Source organism: Opisthocomus hoazin, chromosome Z (genome assembly GCF_030867145.1).
Source record: "Opisthocomus hoazin isolate bOpiHoa1 chromosome Z, bOpiHoa1.hap1, whole genome shotgun sequence".
NCBI classification, from domain to species: Eukaryota; Metazoa; Chordata; class Aves; order Opisthocomiformes; family Opisthocomidae; genus Opisthocomus; species Opisthocomus hoazin.
The window spans coordinates 13,773,531-13,796,070 of NC_134454.1; the positions used below are offsets into that span (position 1 = coordinate 13,773,531).

The 22,540-nt window shown below is 38.8% G+C and overlaps 1 protein-coding gene across 5 annotated transcripts in view; it reads left to right on the plus strand.

Annotated features, from left to right (window-relative positions):
* FER (FER tyrosine kinase) overlaps window positions 1-22,540 on the plus strand; it is a 196,671-nt gene that overhangs the window by 52,926 nt on the left and 121,205 nt on the right. For all 5 annotated transcript variants that reach the window (XM_075447292.1, XM_075447289.1, XM_075447290.1 and 2 more), the window contains one exon: window positions 3,224-3,413. In XM_075447292.1, the coding sequence (XP_075303407.1) occupies window positions 3,224-3,413 (190 nt within the window). The remainder of the gene's footprint in view (window positions 1-3,223; window positions 3,414-22,540) is intronic.

Consider the following 22,540-nt stretch of genomic DNA (forward strand, 5'->3'; position numbering starts at 1 on the left):
GTAAAGAAACCTTCTGTCTGTAGTGAAGTTTTTCTGATTCTTGTTACACTCAGTCATAACCTTACTAACTTGGTCGTAAATACGAGTTTACAGTATCAGGGAATTGGAATGCAAGTCCTCAGGTAATCCTGTCTTCATTCAGTGAAGAAGTCTTGCAGCTTTTTGTGGAAGGCACCTTGTCACTTGATACATTGGATAGTATTTCATTCATATCCAAGACTTTTTGTATGTATATGATATCAATATTTTTATTAGATACTTTCCTGTTCTTTCTTTAGTGAACTTCTCATGCACTCGCAGTGTATTTTCCAGTTTTTTGGTTCTTCACTTGGCTTCCTTGCTGCATGTTACTTAAAGGATAAACTGCATTTGAACTAGATGAGTTTGGTGGTGGGATTCCCCACTCACCCCATGTTCTTTTGTTATCAGTTATCTCTCTCTGACAATAGTTCAGACCATCGCCATGTTTCTTGCTGTGGGTAGGCTCCTTTGATCCTGTAACAGATGTTTGTGGTGTTGAGGAGATGATTTCAATTCAGACTGCCCCAGTACCTGTAGGTCTTATTAAAAGGCATAAAATCTAGGTTAGATTTCTAGATGTAAGATAATAGTTTCCCTGAAATCACGCTAGTTCTGATTTGTCGTTGGTCATGCCTTCCTCCAGCAGACCTTGTTTCCTTTTAACTGCCATGCGGAGTGGTCAGGACGTTTTTGTGTGTACTTGTGGTCCCTGGAGGATCTGGTCCAACTGTTGCACGTTCTTGACTGCTGTCATAGCGTATGACACTGGCCTCAGTGCTGCAAGGCGAGGTGAAAGGTAAAGGTAGTTGAGCTTGCCTCTTGAGCCAGAGGTATTCTGTTGGTGCAATGCAAGTCTGTTGTCAGGAAAGAAAGTGAGGAGGTCCGCTGCAAGTGCAAGAGCTCTAGACCCTATGTTATTGTTGAGCCTCACATGAGGTGCTGAGCTTCACCCTTCAGTTCTGAGGAAATCTGCTTGTCTGCTTTATCTGGGCAAAATGAAGGTAAAAGTCTGCAACATTATGTTTTCTGTCTCTTCACTTGGACCAATTTGGACTTCAGCTGTCTCCCCACTTCCTCAGGACACAGCTTCAGTACCACAAGTTCTGAATTGTTTACTGACTGCAGTGGCAGTCTGAGCTGGGACTTGAAAGCATTTCTTCATGTCTAATTGTGGCAACACTACTAACTGATCTGTGCACATACTGCACTTTTCATTATGGCATGTGCACAAGTGTATCTCCATGCCTTTGATTTTGTGTTCCTCCTCAATATTTAGCTGTACTGGTACTATTTTCCTGGCACCAGTATCCCTTTCCACCTTCAAATGATGATATCACGCGCAATTCAAAGAATGCTTTAATTATATTTGATTTATACATGGGAATGTCAAACATACTGTCTGCCCTTCTGAAGTGATGGCATATTGAATATTTGGATTTTGATTCGGTTCACTGGTCTTGCAAGGATTCTTCACACAAGACCTCACTCAGTGAGGTTGCTAGTAGCTCTTGCTAGGCACAAGGACTGTAAAGTTAGCACTTAGGCAAGCCATAGCCAGGTAATTTTGTAGGGTCTAATTCCTCATGCATAGATGGAATGAGGAGCATTCTGTGTTGGATTTGGGCAAACCAATTGGACAACAATCCATCTTACCACAGTTCAGGAAGAGAATAGCTCATAACTTTTAACTTACAGGGTATGTCTTCTTATCTCTAGATCACGAGGAGCTGAAACCATTCAGTGTTTGGGATGTCGTCATCCTAGCTGATACGTATTCACCAAAGCCCTGCTGATGGTGGAAGGCCATCATTTTCACAGGGTGATCTCTTTTTTTCTCTCGTAATGAGGACCAGATGAAAAAACATTATCTTGAGGATAATGCCAAGATAATTGTTCATTTATTTGTGTGATGCTTTTAAATGTGTGCAGTCTCATGCCAAATCAGAGCTTCAGGTCCTCTAATTGTATCTTCATAAATCATACTTATCCTCTTTACATGAATGATCGTTCTGCTGATTGTACAGAGTTCTGTCCTTTGATGACCTAATACAATGCTCATCTATAGGGATATAGTTTTCATCTTTTCCTGCCAATGAGGATTTTATGACAGATGCTTCTCGTATCACTTTGGAACCTGCTTGAATACTCATTTGGCTCAGCATCAGTTTATGAAAGAACAATCTCAATATCAACGACTTTTAAATCTCTTTTTTTCTCCAGAGGTAGAGCTTGCAGGATGGTCTGTCTTCCAATGATTATCTTGAAGATACAGAGTGACAGAATAGTGTGATTTGTCTTTATACTGTCCTCATTCTTCATAGTTCTGGTCCCTCTATCTCCTTCATCTGTTCTTGCAGACTGTGAGAACTCTGCATCTCTTTATAGACCATGTTGCTGGGCTCCAACTGAGTGCTTTTAAGGATGTCTGTTTTTTACTGGGGAGGTTCTGTCTTTTAGGCAGCTTCTGTCCATCTTTGATTTTGGCTGTTCTGGGAAATAATAGGGTCTTCTAGGTACCTGTAGATGTTCTAAGTGGTCTGCTTATCCTTCAGTAATGACGAATTATGTCTGTCTTGGAGTATTCAGGGGTATGAGGGGTATTCAGAGAAGAGCCGTAAAAACATGCAGAAGACAAGAAAAAATTGCTTTTAGCTCCTCATAGAGTTCAATTTATTTAGCTTCATAAGAAGAATGCTAGACTGCAGTCCAGAAATACTTGCACAGTAGAGAACCTTTCAGTCCAGAAGAGGCAACAGAGATCTCTAACTTCACGCCAGACAAATTTATACTGGGTGTAAGGTGAGCTGAATAGTGCAAATTATTATTACAACAAGTATGTGGATTGCAGCGGATTTCTCATCACTGGAAATCATAATCTAAAAATGTATTTCTTCTCTAAAGATGGGGAACGGTAGTGTTTATAAATTGATTCAGAAGTGGATGACAATAGTAGTTTCATCTATATTACAACATGATTTTTGTGATAGATTGAGAAAAGAGAATGGCAAAGTAGGTGTTTGCTTGCATTGTCTTGTAGCTTTGAAAATTTTCTAGAATTGCTTCATGTGGTTATACCTTTGAACAAATAATTCTGTTGAGGAATAGTCATGCTTTCCCCCCCCCCCCCTTTTTTTTAGCTTTTGTGAAAGCATGTATTTTAAATAATGTATATTTTTAAATTGTTTTTTATTTTTCTCTGCAGTATCGTACTCTTGCTGAGCCAAAAGCAAGCCCTGGAAGAACTTAAGCAAACAGTTCAGCAATTAAGATGCTCTGAGGCAAAATTTGCAGCCCAGAAAGAACTACTGGAACAAAAGGTTCAAGAGAATGATGGGAAAGAGCCACCACCTGTAGTGAATTATGAAGAAGATGCCAGATCAGTGACTTCTATGGTAAGTTTTACATCTATTTTACTGAATTGTGCTGTCTTGCAATTGTGCTTTAGTCTTGGGATCAGAGTCTGAAGATATTCACAGGAATGACTGAAGTGAATGAACTCCACTTTGCGTTTGTGGAGACTTGTTTAGAAAAACAGATCAGTTGTGTGATTTTTTTTTTTTTTTTTTTTTTTAAGTTGCAGTAACTTGTAACACCCTCTGTGTGTCCGTGGACTTGGTTTTGTCTTCTGTACAGTTGATGCTTGGATTCTCATTAAACAGTTTTATAATCAAAAGTGTAAATCCTTATATAGATTTACCAAACATGACTGAGTAGCTATCGGTGATTTCATTGTCTGCATGAAATATGTTCACAGTTGTAGATAGAAAACTAACAGTAAACGCTGTTGGAATCACTGCACACATTGTGTAATTGAATGAATTAATTTTATGTACTGCAATTACTCTTTTCTTTAAGCAAAAACAACCACTGGTTTCTTTGCAAATTATTTTTAGTTTTTCACATGTTCTTAATAATCAAAAGGAACTTTTTGTGCTATTGATGAGACCCCGTGTAATTTAAAGAAGTTAATATTTTGTGTGACTTCCTTTTCTCAGTTGTATGCAGCTATGTGTAGAGATAGTAGGCGACATAAAAAACCAAACAATACCTGTTTACTAAAGGGACAAGCAGTAGTGTTTGCTTTTATGGATTAGGTTTGACATATGTGAGATGCTTGTGACTTGTTTTCTTTAGAGGTTTAGCCTGCCATTTCATTTGGCCCACAGAAGAGTAGCTCAGTGAAATGATACCGAAATGGTTGTATCTGCAAGCAATGTTTTTGTTTTATCTGTTTGTGGAACCAGGTTTGTTTTTTCTTCCGTTCCCTTTCTACGATTATACTTAGTTGTTAGTATTCTCTTGCTTCCACTGCTACTGTTTAATATTTACAAGGCACTACCAGGTGGTTGCCATTTTCACTGGTACAAAACATTATTTTACAAAGCTTGTATGCTTGTAATAATCTAGGAGGAGCTGATAAACCATAAAAAGAGAAGGAGTGAGGAAGGATCAGGATAATGATTGTGAAAGATTAGGAGGCCTGGAATATTCTGGGGTAGGCTATCTTGTTAGTTGTTTCAGGTAATATCCTTTAGTAGTGATACTGAATGTTGTCTGTAAGGGTTAGTTGAGATGAGGAGTCTAATCAAGAGAATGGTGTTCTTCCACCTCAGTTCAAGATTACTAAAGTCTGTCTTCTGGTGTCCAGATCTCTGTTTCAGTGGGTGAGAGAAAATGATCCTTGCATGTATGTACAATACACAGTGAAGAATTCTGACCTTTTAATTTTTTTTGAGTAGATGTTATCTATGATAATTTATCTTTTGTTTGCTGGAGGAGATGCATACTGAGATTTCTAGAATGATGCCAGAAATACATTTCTGCATATATTAAATGTGCCGAGAGTAAGAAGAATTTTGCTATTTTGTCTTCAGAGGATTTAGTCTTATAATTTGTATGCACAATGAAAAATAACATAATATGACTGAAGTGCTGGGTAATTTTGCTTGAGTAAGTTATTGAAGAAAGGCAAATACCACTTAACTTTTGTTTAACTATTAAGTTTTTATCCTGTGCTAGTAAAATTGACTAAAAAGTGGTAGATACAACCGTAGTCTAAATTAAACTTTTTAAAAAATTGCTGTACCTTGAAAGGGCAGTCCCGACTGTATCTCAAGATGGAAAAATAATACACTGATGGGCTGCTTGTATAGATAAGCATCCCGGTAATTTATATAATGGTTTGGTTTTTTTACTAAAACTCCTTAAAATTATGCAGGTACTAAGTGATCAGAAATGAAATGTGCTTGCTGCTGATTTCTAGTCCTGGTATCATTCGGGAGGATCATTGTTTCTTCACCTATAAATCCATTTTGTTTTCTCTCTTTATCTAAAAGCAGTTCATCTAAATGTTGTCTGATACTACACTTGAATGTGGTTATTTATTCCTCTTCAGAAATTTATTGTAAACACTTGGTTTGCAAATTCTTTTCCTAAGAATGACAAAATCATAATTGGCTTGTGTTGTGAGCATGCATATGAAGTAAATTTTCATGTATTCAGTCACAAGTGGATTTTTTTTGTAATGTAAAATTAAAATATTATATATAAAACAACTTTGTAAAGATTCATGTTTCTTTAAGTATTTATATGGCACCATATAAATGTAGCCAATTTCATAGTGGAATAATTCACAAATTGTTTGGTTTTCCATCTCTTACATTAGGTAACAGTACAATAGGATATTAATAAGGAATGAAAAACTGAAATGCTGTTTGATCTGTTTTTGTAGACAATGTTATGTTACATGCATGTTATAAGTTCCTTTGTTTCTATGTTCTTTTTTGCCTCTGTTAACTGTAGGAAATTTCTTATTTTGTTAGTGTCTTCAATATGGTTTGGTTTAGTCAATATATTTTATTGTTTGTAGAATGTTAGTTGTGTATTGGTGTTCATGTACACATTTTAAGAAAAAATGAAGTGGCTGGGTGATTCTGTTTTGTTTGTTCATGACAGCATAGCAACGAGTTAAAAAAATTTTCATTTTTGATCATTCCTGAACATTGTGTTTAACAATTTTGGCATCATATGTGGAAAAATACAGCATATTTTCTTGTTTGTAGCAATTGTACCTTTCTACTGAGATAACCATGCAAGACAGAGCTAATTATGATGCTGAAGGTACTATAAGTTTAAAATAATGTCTGTGTGCCCCTTAGAGTTACACGGTTATGATGCTATACACTATGTAATTGGGAGAACCATAGTTAACCTTTTCTTCTATACTTATATTAAAGTAAGGAGATAGATACTAAGAAAAAGCTGTCTGTTCCTTATGAACAGCTGTTTTTTTGCTAAAACCTTGTAGCATGCAATTGGTTATCTATTGTTTCACTTAAAAAAAAATTAACTAGTAACTGGAAGCTTGAACTAACTTTTCAGTGTTTAGATGTTCAGTCAGTGGTTGTATGGCCAGTAATTTCTCTGAAGATACATATGCTATTCTTGCTGTTAATACGATCAACAGGGCATGGCAGTAGTTCACCATAATTAAACCACAGAAAACAACAACAACAAAACTTTTGTACAATGAATGATCTGATTAGAAATAAAAGCATCAAGAATATTTGGAATATTGCAGTGCCAGTTAACCATTTACTTAGGTAATTAAGTACAATGATGGTGGTCTGCATTTCATAGTAAGACTTTCAAATTACAGCATCAGTATTGACTTGGAAATTGTTATCTTCAGGGATTGCTTAAGCCTGGCAATAGATTTAGTTAATATAAAATGGCGATTAATTTTCTTTAGCAATACAGTGAAATCTGTATGCCACTTTAACATGTCTTTTTCCTTACATGGTGAAAACAAATATTATAAAGGTGCAAACCCAGTATTTTGAAGAATATGTATTTGAAGCTACATGTTTTTCTCACTGTAAAAATGTTTCATATAGGTTTATTTTACATACTACAACATTATACTGGAACCACTGATAAAACTGAGACTTGGTATGCAGGCTCTGCAATACTTCAAAGACTTGTCAGCAGGTGGAGCTCGGTGCCAGAATACTAGATATGACTGAATAATGAAAATTTTTCATCATTACCTATGTTTAGAAAAAGCATATGAGACCCAGAAATGTGGAGGAAATATGTGTGTTCCCATCTGTGTAACATCAATAATCTGAAATGGTGGTTTGGTTTTGTTCTGATTTTTTTTGAGTTTTTTTTTACAAATAATTAAACACAACTGAAATGTAAAAAGGGTTTGGGGCAAATGTTCTCAGGATTCTCACTAATATCATAAATGACAAATTTAATCAATATGTATGTTTTGAATTTTTTAAAGTTGGTTATATAGATATGAAAGAGCATTTACCCGAGTTGGTTATGTGATTAAAGATGCTTTATTAGTGCTTTTTAGATGATGTATCATAAGGCCCTGATACATAATCTGCTGAGTCTCCTTTTCCCATGCTGTCTCAGGCTGTATAGGCTCTTTATTTTCAAACAGATGCAGGGAAATGGTTAGCTTCTGTGACAGCTCATTGCAGCAGTAGTGGAAAACTTGATGGCAGAGATAAAATTGTTATTTTTTTTTCCTTACTGACTCAGAAGAACTGAGGCATTCCTACGCTTTGTAATGCATCACCGAACAGCTCCCTTGTTTATGTGTCCATGTAAGTAATTCTCTACTAATTTGTGGCTCATGACATTTATATAAAACTGAGACTATACGAGGGAATGTATTAGGAAGTGGTAGGGGAGCCCTTCACAGTTATTTGATTTATATGTTTGTAAACCTTGTAGACTTCCGCTGTGCTATTCCAAGATTTGAAGTTTCTTGTTAATAGATAGAGGGCTAAAGTAAGTCTGTGCAGCGTTGGTGTCCTTATCCTTTTGCTTATTTTTGTCTCAGGACAGGGAACACTTCCAGTGCAGTCATGTTGTAAAAATTGTGCCGATTATTTCATAAAAGACTTGGAAATAAACAGCTGTATTTGTTGGGTGCCTGGACAGCTGAAGTTCAACTAATTGATCTTTGCTTTGGGCCACTTTCCAAGCTTGCTGACTGGGACCGGTGTTTCTGGCTCACAGCCAGAACTTAGCATGGAGCAAAAATGCTCCAAATGTCAGATGCTTCTAGGAAGTGTGGAGGATGAACTCTGTTCCTCTTGCTCTCAGAATGAGTATGGTCTAGCTTCTGTTTCTTCTCTTTGTAAATCCTACTTGCCTGACAGACATACATCAGAGGAAGAAAATCCAAAAGGAGATGCTAAGGTAGTAGACAGACAAACTCAGTCATACTTCGTCCCACGTGAGTATTACTGACTGGTCCAGAATTTACAAGATGGGAGTCAATGCAGCTGTCAAGCCTCTTTCCAGTGAACATGCCTAGAAAGTTCTGAAGTAAAAGATTAACCTGACCGTAACCTTTTCATAAGCTAAGGCTCAGCTATTATGTATTACTTAAGGTTAGCGTGTTATGTGTCAAACAGTGTTGAGCAATAACACAATCTTGGGGAAAGGCAAAATTAGAAGTGTAAGTGAACTTTGACAGAAATTAAAGGAGGTGGCTTGTTCGGAGTAAATAGAAGTTTCAGAATATTTTGAGTGCAGAATTAGTTTATCCTCTCCATATGAGGGAGAGTATGTGTACTTGAGATCAGTACATATATTGCTCTTGAACTGCCAGAAATATTTCAGAAGCTTTGACTTTTCCTTGAGGAGGAGCGCTTCATCACAGGAGTGTTGTAGCGTTGCACACCTCTGGGGATCTATTATTTCAGTCAAAATCTCCTCTGTGAATTAGGAAAGCTTCACTCAGAAGTTTCTCTTTGAACAGAAACCGTGTACTGGTATCCAGTGCGTGTTTCAGTATGTGTTGGTATGTTTGTCTGTGTGCAGGGAGGAAGGTAGTGTTTCGCTGCCAGAATATCACCATTGACTTCTTGCATCTTTTTCGTAGTGATGGGACCAAATTTGTGTGATTATTAACTTCTCATAACCTCTAGGCAACACACAGGAAATAATGTGACAGAATTTTGCTGCTTTAAATAATCTCCTTTTCTTTTTTTCTTTTTTAAGTGGTTAAAAATGCTCCTTTTCTTAAAGGCAATTATTGTGCTTCTGCAAGTCTTAAAATCTACTACAAAATATTTCTTGGAATTAGAATTTGTGGTTTTAATCTAGTGCCACTGGTAGTTTATTGCCAGATTTGAAGTGTATGATTTTATGGTTTGCTTTGTGTCTTCTGCTCTTTTCTGCCATGTGTGGAAGCTCTTATCTACTACAGACTGAGAAACCAGAATGCCAGTCTAATCCATTTGTTAGAGCACTACGATTAAGATACAGACCAGATGATTTTTTGATCTCCTTTCTATTTTTTACAGTTGGTGATTTTTAACAGTGGTGTAAATGAAATAGCATGTTTCAGGTATCACAGAATTTTTTTTCTTTGGGTCATCCTGGAGTAACATAGATGCAAAATATTTCTGGTCGACTTGGGATCCAGGTGCCTGAACATCACCATCAATGCCATTTTTAGATTGCTTAAGGTATCCTACCTGACAGAAAGCTGTGATTCATGTCTTCCAGTCCCATGTAGAAATCTTGGATAACCTAGGGCATTAATATCCAAACAGATGAAGCCCACTTTCCAACAGACACATTGAAGTTCTTCACTCAAAGAAGTCTTTAATGGTAGGAAAAGCAAAAGTCCCATGTGACATGTGATGCTCACTGTAATCCAGTCAAAAAATTTCAGGATTGCTTATCTCAACGTCTTTTTAGGGAGGTACTTATCTTTCTTTGGCTGTTGTGTTAAGGTGAAGATAATAGATGATACGCAGGAGTTTCTGAAACTGATGTCCTTATCCTAAGGAGAAGGAAGGCTTGTAGGGTCACAGCCAACATGTGTAGAAGTGTGTCACTCATGAAAAATGAAAATAAAAGGTCTTTGCTTTTGGGGCACTGTTGAACTCAGATTAATTACTTCTATTTTTAATCAAATCACAGAATAACAGAATGTTAGAGGTTGGAAGGGACCTCTGTGGGTCATCTAGTCCAACCCCACTGCCAAAGCAGGGTCACCTACAGTAGGCTGCACAGGACCTTGTCCAGGCGGGTCTTGAATATCTCCAGAGAAGGAGACTCCACCACCTCCCTGGGCAGCCTGTTCCAGTGCTCCATCACCCTCAGAGGGAAGAAGTTCTTCCTCATGTTCAGACGGAACTTCCTCTGCTTCAGTTTGTGCCCATTGCCCCTTGTCCTGTCGCTGGGCACCACTGAAAAGAGCTTGGCCCCATCCTCCTGACACCCACCCTTAAGATATTTATCAGCATTTATAAGATCCTCTCTGAGCCTTCTCTTCTTCAGGCTAAACAAGCCCATCTCCTTCAGCCTTTCCTCACAGGAGAGATGTTCCAGTCCCCTCACCATCCTCGTAGCCCTCTGCTGGTCTCAGTCCAGTAGCTCCTCATCTTTCTTGAGCTGGGGAGCCCAGTGCCTGGAAAGACACAGTACTCCAGATGGGGCCTCACTATGGCAGAGTAGAGGGAGAGGAGAACCTCACTCAACCTGCTGGTCACACTCCTCTTGATGCATCCCATTGGCCTTCTTGGCAGCCAGGGCACACTGCTGGCTCTTGGTTAACCTGTCGTCCACCAGCACTCCCAGGTCCCTCTCCACAGAGCTGCTCTCCAGCAGGTCCGCCCCAAGCCTGTACTGGTGCATGGGGTTGTTCCTCCCCAGGTGCAGGACCCTGCATTTGCCTTTGTTGAACCTCATCAGGTTCCTCTCTGCCCAACTCTCCAGCCTGTCCATGTCACGCTGAATGGCAGCACAGCCTTCCGGTGTATCCACCACACCTCCCACTTTTGTGTCATCAGCAAACTTGCTGAGGGTACATTCTAACTCTTCATCCAGGTCATTGATGAAGAAGTTGAATAAGACTGGGCAGAGTACAGACCCCTGGGGGACACCACTAGCTACAGGCCTCCAACTAGACTCAGTGCCGCTGATGGCAGCCCTCTTAAGTTCTGCCATTCAGCCAGTTCTCAATCCACCTTGCTGCCCACTGATCCAGCCCACACTTCCTGAGCTTCCCTAAGAGGATGTTATGGGAGACAGTGTCGAAAGCCTTGCTGAAGTCTAGGTAGACAACATCCACTGCTGTCCTCTCATCTACCCAGCCAGTCACGCCATCAGAGAAAGCTATCAGATTGGTCAAGCATGATTTCCCCTTGTGAATCCATGCTGACTACTCCTGATAACCTTCTTTTCCTCCACTTGCTTGATGGTGACCTCCAGAATGAGCTGCTCCATCACCTTTCCCGGGATGGAGGTGAGGCTGACCGGCCTGTAGTTCCCTGGTCCTCTTTCTTGCCCTTTTTGAAGACTGGAGTGACATTGGCCTTTCTCCAGTCCTCGAGCACCTCTCTTGTCCTCCAGGACCTTTCAGAGATGATGGAGAGTGGCTCAGCAATGACATCCACCAGCTCCCTCAGCACTCGTGGGTGCATTCCATCGGGGCCCATGGATTTGTGGGCGTCCAGATTGCTTAAGTGATCCCTCACACAGTCCTCTGGTATTATGCCTGTTTGTTCTGAACAAGAATACTAGTATATTTCTGGTAGTTAAGCCAGTATATATTATTCATAGAAAGAAAGACTTAATTTTAAATTGGAACCCTACAAAGATTACTCAGTAAGCCTGCCTGAGGTACGCTGCTAAATTTGTGTGTGACAGCTGTGACAAAGTTGCTCTATCACTTTATTTATTAATATGCAAGCTGGTTTTGTTAATAAACTGATGCAGGGATCTGTGAAAACCAAAAGCAAACATCACATCCTGACTGTACTAGCTGTCAGACAGAAATACCTTATCAAATTTGAATCTGGTCATACTACAAAATCTTTCTGGTTATGAAAGAATCAGTTTTATTCTTTAATACAGCTAATTTAAGCGTGGATCTGGCGAAGAACCTGTTGTGTCCCATCTGACTGAAGCTGTTCTAGGTTAAGCCCGTGAAGCTTTGGTTTGCTGTGATAAAACCAATGCATCCACTCAAAATATTATTTTCAAAACAGGATACAATAGCCACTCTATATATAATAATGCCAGTTATTGGGGGAGGATAATGGCTTTACATCCTGTCGGATCACATAACACATGTAATACTATTTCAGATCGCTTGACGTAGCATTTGCCAGGGTGGTTTCATTAAAGCCAGTCAGCGAATCAGTTAGAGCCAATCAGTGAGTCATAAGAGGGATCTTCGTTAGTAGGTGCCAGTATTTGGGTGGCAGTGTGGAGAGGGCAGAATCCAATGAATGTTATTTTAATCTGCTCAGCACAGTATGATAATAAACTTACAGACAGTGCACCTCTGGTAAGTTCACGTAGTGGATGACCAGGGTGACCAGATTCTTCATGGGCCTCTGTGAACTTTCCTTAAGGTTGGGGAAAAACTTGAGGGTTCCCCCTCCTCCCCCCACCCCCGATGGAGTACTGTCTTGTGTAGGTTGGCATGGAGCTCTGCTAAAGCTGGGTTGCCAGACCCTGCCTACAGCCTGGGAGTCTGCAGCAATCAAATACTTAGTTCTTGGTGTCTTGTGAACCCTGAAAGGACTTACGGTTACTTGAGGGTTTCAAGATTATGCTATATGGAGAGGTTGGTCTTGTTCTCTGTTCCTTCCTTACATGTTGACTTCCGGCCGCCGTCCCCCTAGCAGCTGTTGGCACTTCAGGTTATAGCTGCTTCAGTGCCTCTAATCCTTTTCCAGAGACCAGACTTTCTTGGGCTTAAAAGCCTAAAATCTGGACTCCACCACTAGATTTGTCAGACACATTTCTTTAGCAGGCATTACTGTGTGACTATAAAGCAACCAAATCCAAACTACAGCTTTTTGAATATAATGAGATCTGGAAAGACTATGTCATGTCTTCTGTTGTTGAGTGATGCATTCTAATTAAAGTAATTGACCTGTATACTAAGTGCAGTCACTAACAGCATGCTGTATTCAGTTCATGCTGTGTTTATAGATACTGTATTTGGATATCTTTTGGGCTGCATAACCCACGGTTGGCACGGTGCTCTGCTTAGTTGGCTGATGCACAGACTGCTTGAGTCGATGCACTGATGCACGCTGCGACTTCATTTTTCACTTTATGCAGCTGGTACAGCATCCAGTTAGTTGCTTCAGTTGTCTATCCATGTCTTCTCCTTTGGATACAAAACGCTGAACTTTAAAGAGGTGCAGTCCTCCTTAGAAAATCTCCTTTTGGAGGGAACCTTTGCTTGAGCTGAGGACAGGTGAAAGTTTGTTTGCAGTATCTCTCAGAAGAAACCCCCAAACTGTCCTTCTCATTGACCCCTTACCTTTGCTCTGTATTCCCTGTATTTTGCTGAAGCAGCTTTTGACTAGCTTCCATGGCAGCAGTAATTATCTTGCTTGTAGCTCACAGCTGTAATTTTTCTCTTTGCTGGCTTTTAATCCCCTCCCTGCAAACTACCAGGCAGATTTGGTGTTTGAGATCATGTTTCATCAGGATACCGATGCCATTGTGGTCAGTGGGACCAGAGGATCTTTACCTGTGCAGATCAGGAATAAAGGATTTGAAACAGTTAAATCTTTGTGCTTTGCTAAAATGTGGCTTGGCTTCCCATTTGGAATTTTGAAGGTTTAAAATAACCAGAACATAGTTTTTTGCTAGTAATGAGAAAAGGAGAATGGTTTGTGTTTCTCAGTCTGCAGGGTATACATAGATTTCTGGCAAGCCTATTGCTGTTATTTTAAGTTTGTGGTTAGTGAAGATAATTTCCAGTTCCAGTTGGTGTTCTTTGGCATGTATACCATTCTCCAGGGATTCACCAACACGCTTGTGGTAGCTGTGGGTGATCTTCATCGTTTCCTTACCTCAGCTACTGACCATTGTAGAGACCATTAGGAACTGAAGTTTTCTGGGCATTTTGTGCAACACTTTTTATGTCAATAGTCTGGATTCTCACATATAAATGCCTGGAAGTTGTATTTATGCGTCCTTAATCTGCTGACTTCCATGTGTGGTGCACTGTATGCATAGTTTGGTACTTCAGCCGCCTGCGCTGTAAAATTGTTCGTGCCTCATGTGAAATGTGGCCTAGAGGTTCTACACCTGTGGCTTTGTATTATTCGCCCATATATGCCTTTATACTTTTTGTGGAAAAACAAGTGTATGAAAACTTCAGGACACAGATTTTTTTTTCTACACTAATGTCTGTCTTCAGTGGAGGGAAACTGATTAGTTGATGTTTTATCACAATTTAGTCAAATTTATATGAAGTTTCCAGATTTTAGTAATGCAGCAGAACACAAGTGTGTATTTAAATGAGATCCATTTCTTCCGTTACCTGATCAAGAATTTTCTTTATAGCTGAGGTTTTGATTTTTGTTTTTTACCTGAAAGGAGGATGGCAAGATCAGTGTCTCTGTGTGTGTATATGCATGTATATAATCAGTTTTAAAACATATCTCACATTGCATCGCTTCACATGACAGCTGCAGTGTTGATCTTGATTGCAACTCTGGGACAGCAGTTTTAGCATTACTGTATTTCTCTGTTTTTCTGTAGAATTTAGGTCATACGTGCCTGAAACTTTCAGCTGCAAGTATACAGTAATAAAGTACAGAATAAAACTTGCCTCTTTGCATCAAAAATGCTCCTAAGAATTGTGAACTTTAAATGATTTGTGGATGCATGTGTATTTCTAGCTAATAAAGCAAAGATTTTTCATAGCCATCTGACAAACTGTAATATTTAGATGATGGAAGTATAAAATTTCCTCACAGTTGGCTTGCTTTGCATGTTTTGTGATCTTTTAACATTTTTTCTCTAACTTATTTTGAGCTTTAAATTTGAGTTTTTTATTTTATGGTTGTATTCCTGAAATTTCAAGTCACATTCATGAAGTCTCAGTCATTCACTGGTTGCTTGTTCTGATTTTAGTATATGTAACTGCCAAACCTTAAACACTGGTTTCTAGGCTAAAAATTATATCTGGCTTAGGAAGAGGAAAATGTTTGGAAACAGGGAGACTATTTGAAGAAATGTAATACATTCCCATGCCATTTGTATACTCTTCCCTCTCATCCATTCTTGACTGTAGTTCAGGTTGTATTGGTCACTTCTTGCCTGGAACAGTGGCAATAGTTCGTTTACTGCTCTTTGGCTTGTGATTCTCTTATTTTTCTTGAGCAGCAACACTGCCTGAATTTTGAGCAAGACTGTCCTGGCAGATGGTGACAGATCAGCAGCTAGTTCATCATCCTGTTTTTTCGGATAGTGAGCTGCCAGAGGATTTGAGATGTAGGTTTTCTTGCTTTTGTGAACATTAGGTACTGCAGTACAGCTAGGAGCACTCAGTGTAGTCCGTTTTATGTTCTCTTATTGCACCTTCATGACTTTACACAGGATTATAGCAAGAGAGGCCTTCTGTGTACATTTGGAGATGTCTTACTGTGACGTAGCAGTGACAGCCAAGGAGGAGAAGGATCATGCTATGACCAGGTGCTTCCCTTTCAGCTGTATCAAGTGCTGTATATACTGAAATTTGATCATTTTTTATTACTTGAAACTGATAAAATGATAGTGTAAGAATTAATAAAATATTTGTACATTCGGTTAATAGCAGCATTACTGATTAATAACAGGGCTCTTGAAATCAGTGAAACAATTCATATCTGAGCATTTACATACCAGCCTGAGGTTTTTGTGGGACAGAAGCTTTCATTTTCCCTGTTACATGTTTCCCCAGTTACATAATGTAATGGTATTTAAACATAATTTTTCAAAAATATGTGTTCATTCAGAATTTGGATCTAAGCTTTCAGAAGTCTGAATTGGTTTGTTAAATTAACTTTATTGAAATCAATTATCTTTATTTGGCATTACTAAGCGATCAGTGGATGGAGGTGTATTAGGATTTGGTGATGTACAGATACATTCATTAAGCAAAGCAAGATTTCCTTACTGAATTTCAGGGGTCTCTCTATCTACCTTGCAAAAGCCTTTGTCTAGCTACTTTTTCCTTCCACAAATATAGCTATTTAGTCATGTTGTTCTCTAGAGCACAGTTAACATTCTTGGTAATAATTAGGTGAAATCAAACTCCTGTTTTTTTTTTTTTTTAATAAAAAGGCGGTTTAGTATATAATGATGATGATGTGCCATGTCTCTGGAAATATTTTTGCTAGCCCACATTAAGAGGTTCTGTACTTCCTTAAGGACCTCTAATAAATATTTGTCTGTATGGAAGGTTTACTAATTATTTCAAAGATGAAAGTGACATTTCCTTGACATTTCATACATAGCTAGAAAAATCAGTCCTCTGAAACTCTTAATTAAAACAGAAAACATAGTGCAGACAACTTAACTGTACATTCTGTTCTGTTAGATACTAATTCAAAAAGAAAGCAAAGGGTCAACCATAGTGTTCATGCTCCTTTTTTAAAAATCACAGAGTGATGCTAAAGGCTTTCAGGTTTCTCTCCAAATAGTTCACCGATCTCTTGTTTAATGGACTTTCTTATTGCTGTTTCCCTGACCAAAAGAAATTACTTTCTAGCCTGTGTTACATGTTTAATATTCTGGTGTATATGTCATCATATGTGTGTAAGTAATCACAAGAGCAGAAAACTTTATTTGGAAATAAAGAAAATATCTTTTGATAGTAAGTTGAGTGAATTCCTTCACTTGTTGTAAATTATACATATTATTTCTAACAGTCTTTTTTTTTTATTATAAGTTTCATATTGTGTAATGACATTCCTGCAGACCAGATTGTAGTAACAGTGCTTGATTACAACTCAAAATAATGTCTAAATGTTCCTGAAGATATCAGGTCACTGTTTACTTAGTGATCAAAACCAAGAAATTTCCAGGAAAGGAACAGACAATAGAGAAGAAAACATTTACATCTCTGTAGAAACTGACGTACACCTGCTTCCCAAATGCCATAGAACTGCAGAATAATTTAAATTGGAAGAGATATTATGGAGGCCATCTGGTCCCACTTCTTGCTCAGAGCAGGGTCACTTTGATGTTATATCAGGCTGCACAATGCCTTGTTGCAGTTGAGGTTCTAGCAGGTCCTGTGATGGAAATCTCTCTGGGCAAACTGTTTCAGTATTTGATCGCTGTCCTCATTATGAATTTTTTTTTTTTGGTGTCTAACTGGAATTTTTCTTCATGCAAATTGTCTGTTGCTGCTTGTCCTTTTGCTGTGTACGATCTAGAAGAGCCTGGCTCCATGTAACGACTTCTATTTTCAGCTCCCTAAACTACAAAATTCGTGTAGGAGAATTTAGAAAGGCAAAAATGTTCAGATATGTGGAGAAGCTTGTGCAGAATTACTGAATAAGTAGATTAGGCTTTTCAGACTTGAAAAAACAGACTGAAGGGGGATGTGATAAAGATGTATACAATGTGTTGGGTGTTGGGTGATGTGGAGAAAGTGAATAGGGAATAATGCTTGTTCACTGTCTCTTCAGAAGCAAGAAGTAGGGGCCATCAAGTAATCACAGTAGTCAGATGATTCAGAACAAGCAGGCAAATGTGTTCTTCAAAAACATTTAATTAAGTTCTGCAACTGGTTGCTATACCAGTAGGTTGTAATAGTTTACATAGATTTAGAAAGCAGCTGAAAACATTTGTGGAAGGAAAATCCTTCCGTGACTGTTACATGTAGAAATATCACATCTTGTGCTACTAAGGCAGATTCTGTACCACAGATCTTCAGAGGACAAAGATGTGCTCTGAAGAATTCTCATCCTCGTTTTCTTACACCTCATTAGGCCACTGGCATGGCCTGGGCTGTATCTTTGATCTGAGAAATTATAGCTGTTTTTAAATTCCATACCAGTAAGTCTAGTTTTTCAGGCTACCCCCAGCAATTCAGAAGGTGGAACATTAATTTATGTCCAGTTCAGTGTTTTACAATATGGGTATGTCAGTTATGCATCATTTCTGCGGCTTTAGTGCGTGTTACTTGTGTTTAAAACAGAAAATGTTACCTTATAAAAAAAGACTTTTGAATAGCTGTGTTGTTTAATTGGTTTCACTGTGTTCTTTTTTTAATCAGCTTTGAATGTCTTAATTTTTAATAGCTCTGTGTTACATCTTCATGGCTCCACACAGTGCTGCTCCCAGCTCTAGATACTTGCAATAGCAAACTAGGAAAATGCGTATTGAAATTCCTGGGAATCATCTGAACAGATGATCTGCTCAGCTCAAGTAATCAGCTCACATTCAGCCACCAACTCGTTCTGTGTGTGAGTGCCATTTTAATAGTTTAAAATACTCTGGTTTGTTTGGTAAAGATAGCATGATTCTTCATTTGGTTTTGTATATGTGGTCTTTCTCAGATACCTAATTCTGTCATGGATGAGAAAAATAAAAAAAGAAAAGCCTTTTGTGGTGTGAGATTAGTCTTATTTCTGAAGTCAAATCATAGACTTCAGGGGCATAGGGCATGTTCTGCTGTATGTTCAGGTTTTAGTATGCATCAGCATTTACATCTCCTTTAGTATGTGCTAATACCTGTAAAACAGACACATAATGATTTTGTGGTTAATGTATCCACTCATCAAAAGGCAGGCTAGAGTTACTGTCATAGTCTAAGTTTATTACATGTTTTTGGGGCCTCTCCTAAATAACTTTTAATCCCCACAGCTGAAATGACTAATGCAGAGGATCGTTTTCTGAAAATTATTTTCTCAAAGCTTCTTTGAAGAATTCTTGCTTGTAAATCACAAAACTCCATTCTCATACCATACATTTATAGCCTCCTAAAAGCAAAAAATTTCCTTGCTCTGTCCATTATATGGATTGGAAACCCTAAGGTGAATATTGTTGTGGCACCATTTTCATCAGGGTTATCGTATCTTCAAACCAGACATGAAACTAGCATTCTTTGTACGAAAAGGAGAGCATCTTAATTGTTCTGGCAGATACTGTCTGATATGTCTTTTTTATCTGTAAGTTCATAATGATATAGTACATATAATTTGCAATAACTACTAGCAATTCCTCCATTCTGGTATTATCTTAGAACTCTTGTACTGTACTGAAATCGTTTTCATCAAAATCTCTGAGGACAAGTTCCCTAGGCAAATCTCAGAAACACTGCCATCATGCTCATCTTTTAGATAACACTGATTATGTTCTTCTAATTGAAATCTGCTTTTCTTCTGAGAGTGTTTTCTCTTTCAGTTCGTGAGTCCTCCTCATATTTCCTCTAGATTTCCTGTGAAGGTTCTTGGATTTCATTTGCAAGCCCACATTCGACTTCTGTTCCATGCTGATAGTTCGTGTCTGACTCATTAGGCAGTCTTTCTTTGAACGGAATAGTATTAAAGTATTGGCGTATTTATATCACCTATATGTACATGTCTGGCTAGTGTTTTTGGCAATATTCAATATATACTGGGTTGTCTGTTGTCCCTCTTATTGCTAATCTTCCACCTTTTGAACAGTAGAGATGGTGTTACTATGTGCCTCAGAAACATTAATTCTTTTAATCTTTACCTTAGATCTCTCTTCAGCTTCTTACTTCCTTGCTTTTCTAAAAAGAGTATAGATTATTTTTCTTCTATAATAACATTTAAGATATAGCTGTTTTTCTGGATTTATACAGCTAAAAAACTTTTGGGCTTTTACATTATGCAGTTCAATTTAAGCAAAATCTTTTGCCCTGCTGCTTTGTCTTCCTTACGTTCATTCAAAATACCATTGTGAATATGATTCTTATGCCTGTCATTTTGATTGTGTCACACTCCAGGGTGTATTGTGTTATTTTTCATGCATTCTAAGATCTGTGATGATTTTGCCCAGTGACAGAGCTGTATGTCTGGCAAAAGAGAGATTTTTGTCCACAAGACCCTAGCAGTTGTAGTGCCTGACCACAGAAGATGCATTCCAGTGGAAAATCCATTAAAACGGACTGGACCTCATGTTGCACCAGACCCCCCAAGGTGAACATACAAAACACAAGAAGCTTGGCTTTCAATATATCATAATGTAAAGATGCACCTGAGAAAATCTTGAAGTGAAATAGGGAGTGCTTCACTTTTTTTTCAGCTGTCCTGAATCCTGCACTTGTTTCTGGGTTCTTATGCTTTATTTTACCTCTTTGCATCTTGTCAGGACAGAAAAATGGAAAGTAAGAGTGCCAGAGTGGTAGTCTTCTCCTGTGACATCTCTTTAAAAGAGCTGAGGTCGAAATAGTTTCGACTTTTAAAGGAAAAAGAGGACTGGAATGAAAAGGCTGGCTGGGGTATATACAACTGGGAACAGGGTTTCAGCATTCCTTCTTTTGTGGCAGAAGAGTTATAAACCTGCTGCATCCAAAACTGGCTGAAGAGCCCCAACTCTCTCAGCCTTTCCTCACGGGAGAGGTTCTCCATCCCTCTGACCATTTTTGTGGCCCTCCTCTGCACCTGCTCCAACCGCTCCATGTCTTTCCTGTGCTGAGGGCTCCAGAGCGGGATGCAGGACTCCAGGTGGGGTCTCACCAGAGCAAATTAGAGGGGCAGAATCCCCTCCCTCGACCTGCTGGCCACAGTTCTTTTGATGCAGCCCAGGATACCGTTGACCTTCTGGGCTGTGAGCACACACTGCCGGGTCATGTTGAGCTTCTCATCAACCAGCACCCCCAAGTCCTTCTGCTTACGGCTGCTCTCAATCCATTCTCCGTCCAGCCTGTATTTGTGCTTGGGATTGCCCTGACCCAGGTGCAGGACCTTGCACTTGTTGACCTTCAGGAGGTTCACAGGGGCCGTTCAGGGTCCCTCTGAATGGCATCCCTTCCCTCCAGCGTGTCAATTGCATCAATCAGCTTGATGTCATCTGCAGACTTGCTGAGGACTCAATCCCACTGTCCGCGTCGCCAATAAGGATGTTAAACATCACCAGTCTCGATACCAACCCCCAAGGAACACCACTTGTCACTGATCTCCACTTGGACATTGAGCCATTGACCACAACTCTTTGAGTGCTACCATCCAGCCAATTCCTTATCCACTGACTGGTCCATCCATCAAATCCATGTCTCTCCAATTTAGAGATAAGGATGTCATGTGGGACAGTGTCAAATGCTTTGCTTCCGTCCAGGTGGTTGACATCAGTTGCTCCTGCCTTATGTAACATCACCATAACCCTGTTGTAGAAGGTCACTAGATTTGTCAGGCACAATCTGTCCTTAGTGAAGACATATTGGCTGGCATAGTACGAAATGAAGGAAGTGACAAATCCTGCTACCGTTTTGGTAACATGTCTGAAGGTAATTCATTTAAAACCAAGGTCAAACCGAATACGCTAATATGTTTTAGTAGCTGAATCGTGTACACTAGCAAGCATAATGCTCTATAATGCTCTCTACTGCATCTCTCATGCAGAACTTTCCTTTCCAGTGTCCTTGTCAAGTTTTTTGGCTGAATAGTAACATATCTTATGAGTTTGTCTGACGCGTATGTGGTGACTACAAAGACAGCATGTTTGTGCTGGCTGGTCAAACGCCTGATGCTTGTTGGAATGAGTATTGTGTGGCATTGTAATAAACTTTTCTTCCTGAGGACACAGAGAGTCTCTGCGCTCTGTTAGTTTCCTTCAGAAATTTTAAATAACCTAATATCCTGATATAATTGTTTCATCTACTAAATCCTTTGCTAAACTGTGAGGTCCTCGGCTGAAAGATTCAACATTTAATGTGGGTTGGGTAGAGATCACTGAAAGACAGTTCTGATGTATATTTCATCTTATTTCGGAAAGCAGACTTAAAATAACACCCTGACTTAACTAATAAGACTGTACACACACACACATATATATCTGTAAAAGTAGATAGGTTGTTTGGGATTGTATTCTTATACTAGTATAGGAAAAAGTTTATAGCTTATATGCATAAAAAAGTCTCTTCACACTGGTAAATATACTATTCTTAATGAAATCTGGTTTTCTGCAACATCTAACGGGTCCTTCTAAGGTGGTCTGCAGCTTGGCAATGGCAAAAAAAAAATTCAGTAAACAATCACTGTTACTGCTCTTCAATTTTATTCAGGTTTCGCTAAAAATACTTACATGGAATAAATAAACTCAGTACAGGCTACAGTTGTGTTTGTCATGTGTTTGATAATGTCTGCTGTGCAGACAAATTAAGATACAGAATAGTTTCAATATGTCAGAGGGAAAGTACTATGAAAATACTAAACAGTGTTTATAAATGTATTGCAGTTTGAACGGGGCATGTGCTGTGTTTTAAACAAAGCCAAAGTTTATCACTCAGATCTGCATTTTAATGCTCATTCTATTTGTGCGACTATTAGCCTCTATATATCATTCAGTGGTGCTTATCAGAGTCCTCTGTGGGGCCCAGTCCATGCTACTTTCTGGTACTTTGAGTCAAAAACCCTCTTGATAAAAACATTTGTTGATAAGGAAAACTGGTGAATGTAGAACCTTAACTGTAGTTTGATGTTCTCGTTAGATAAGCATGCTATTAGTGCATAAACTCATGAGTTTGTTTAGGGGGGAGTGTAGT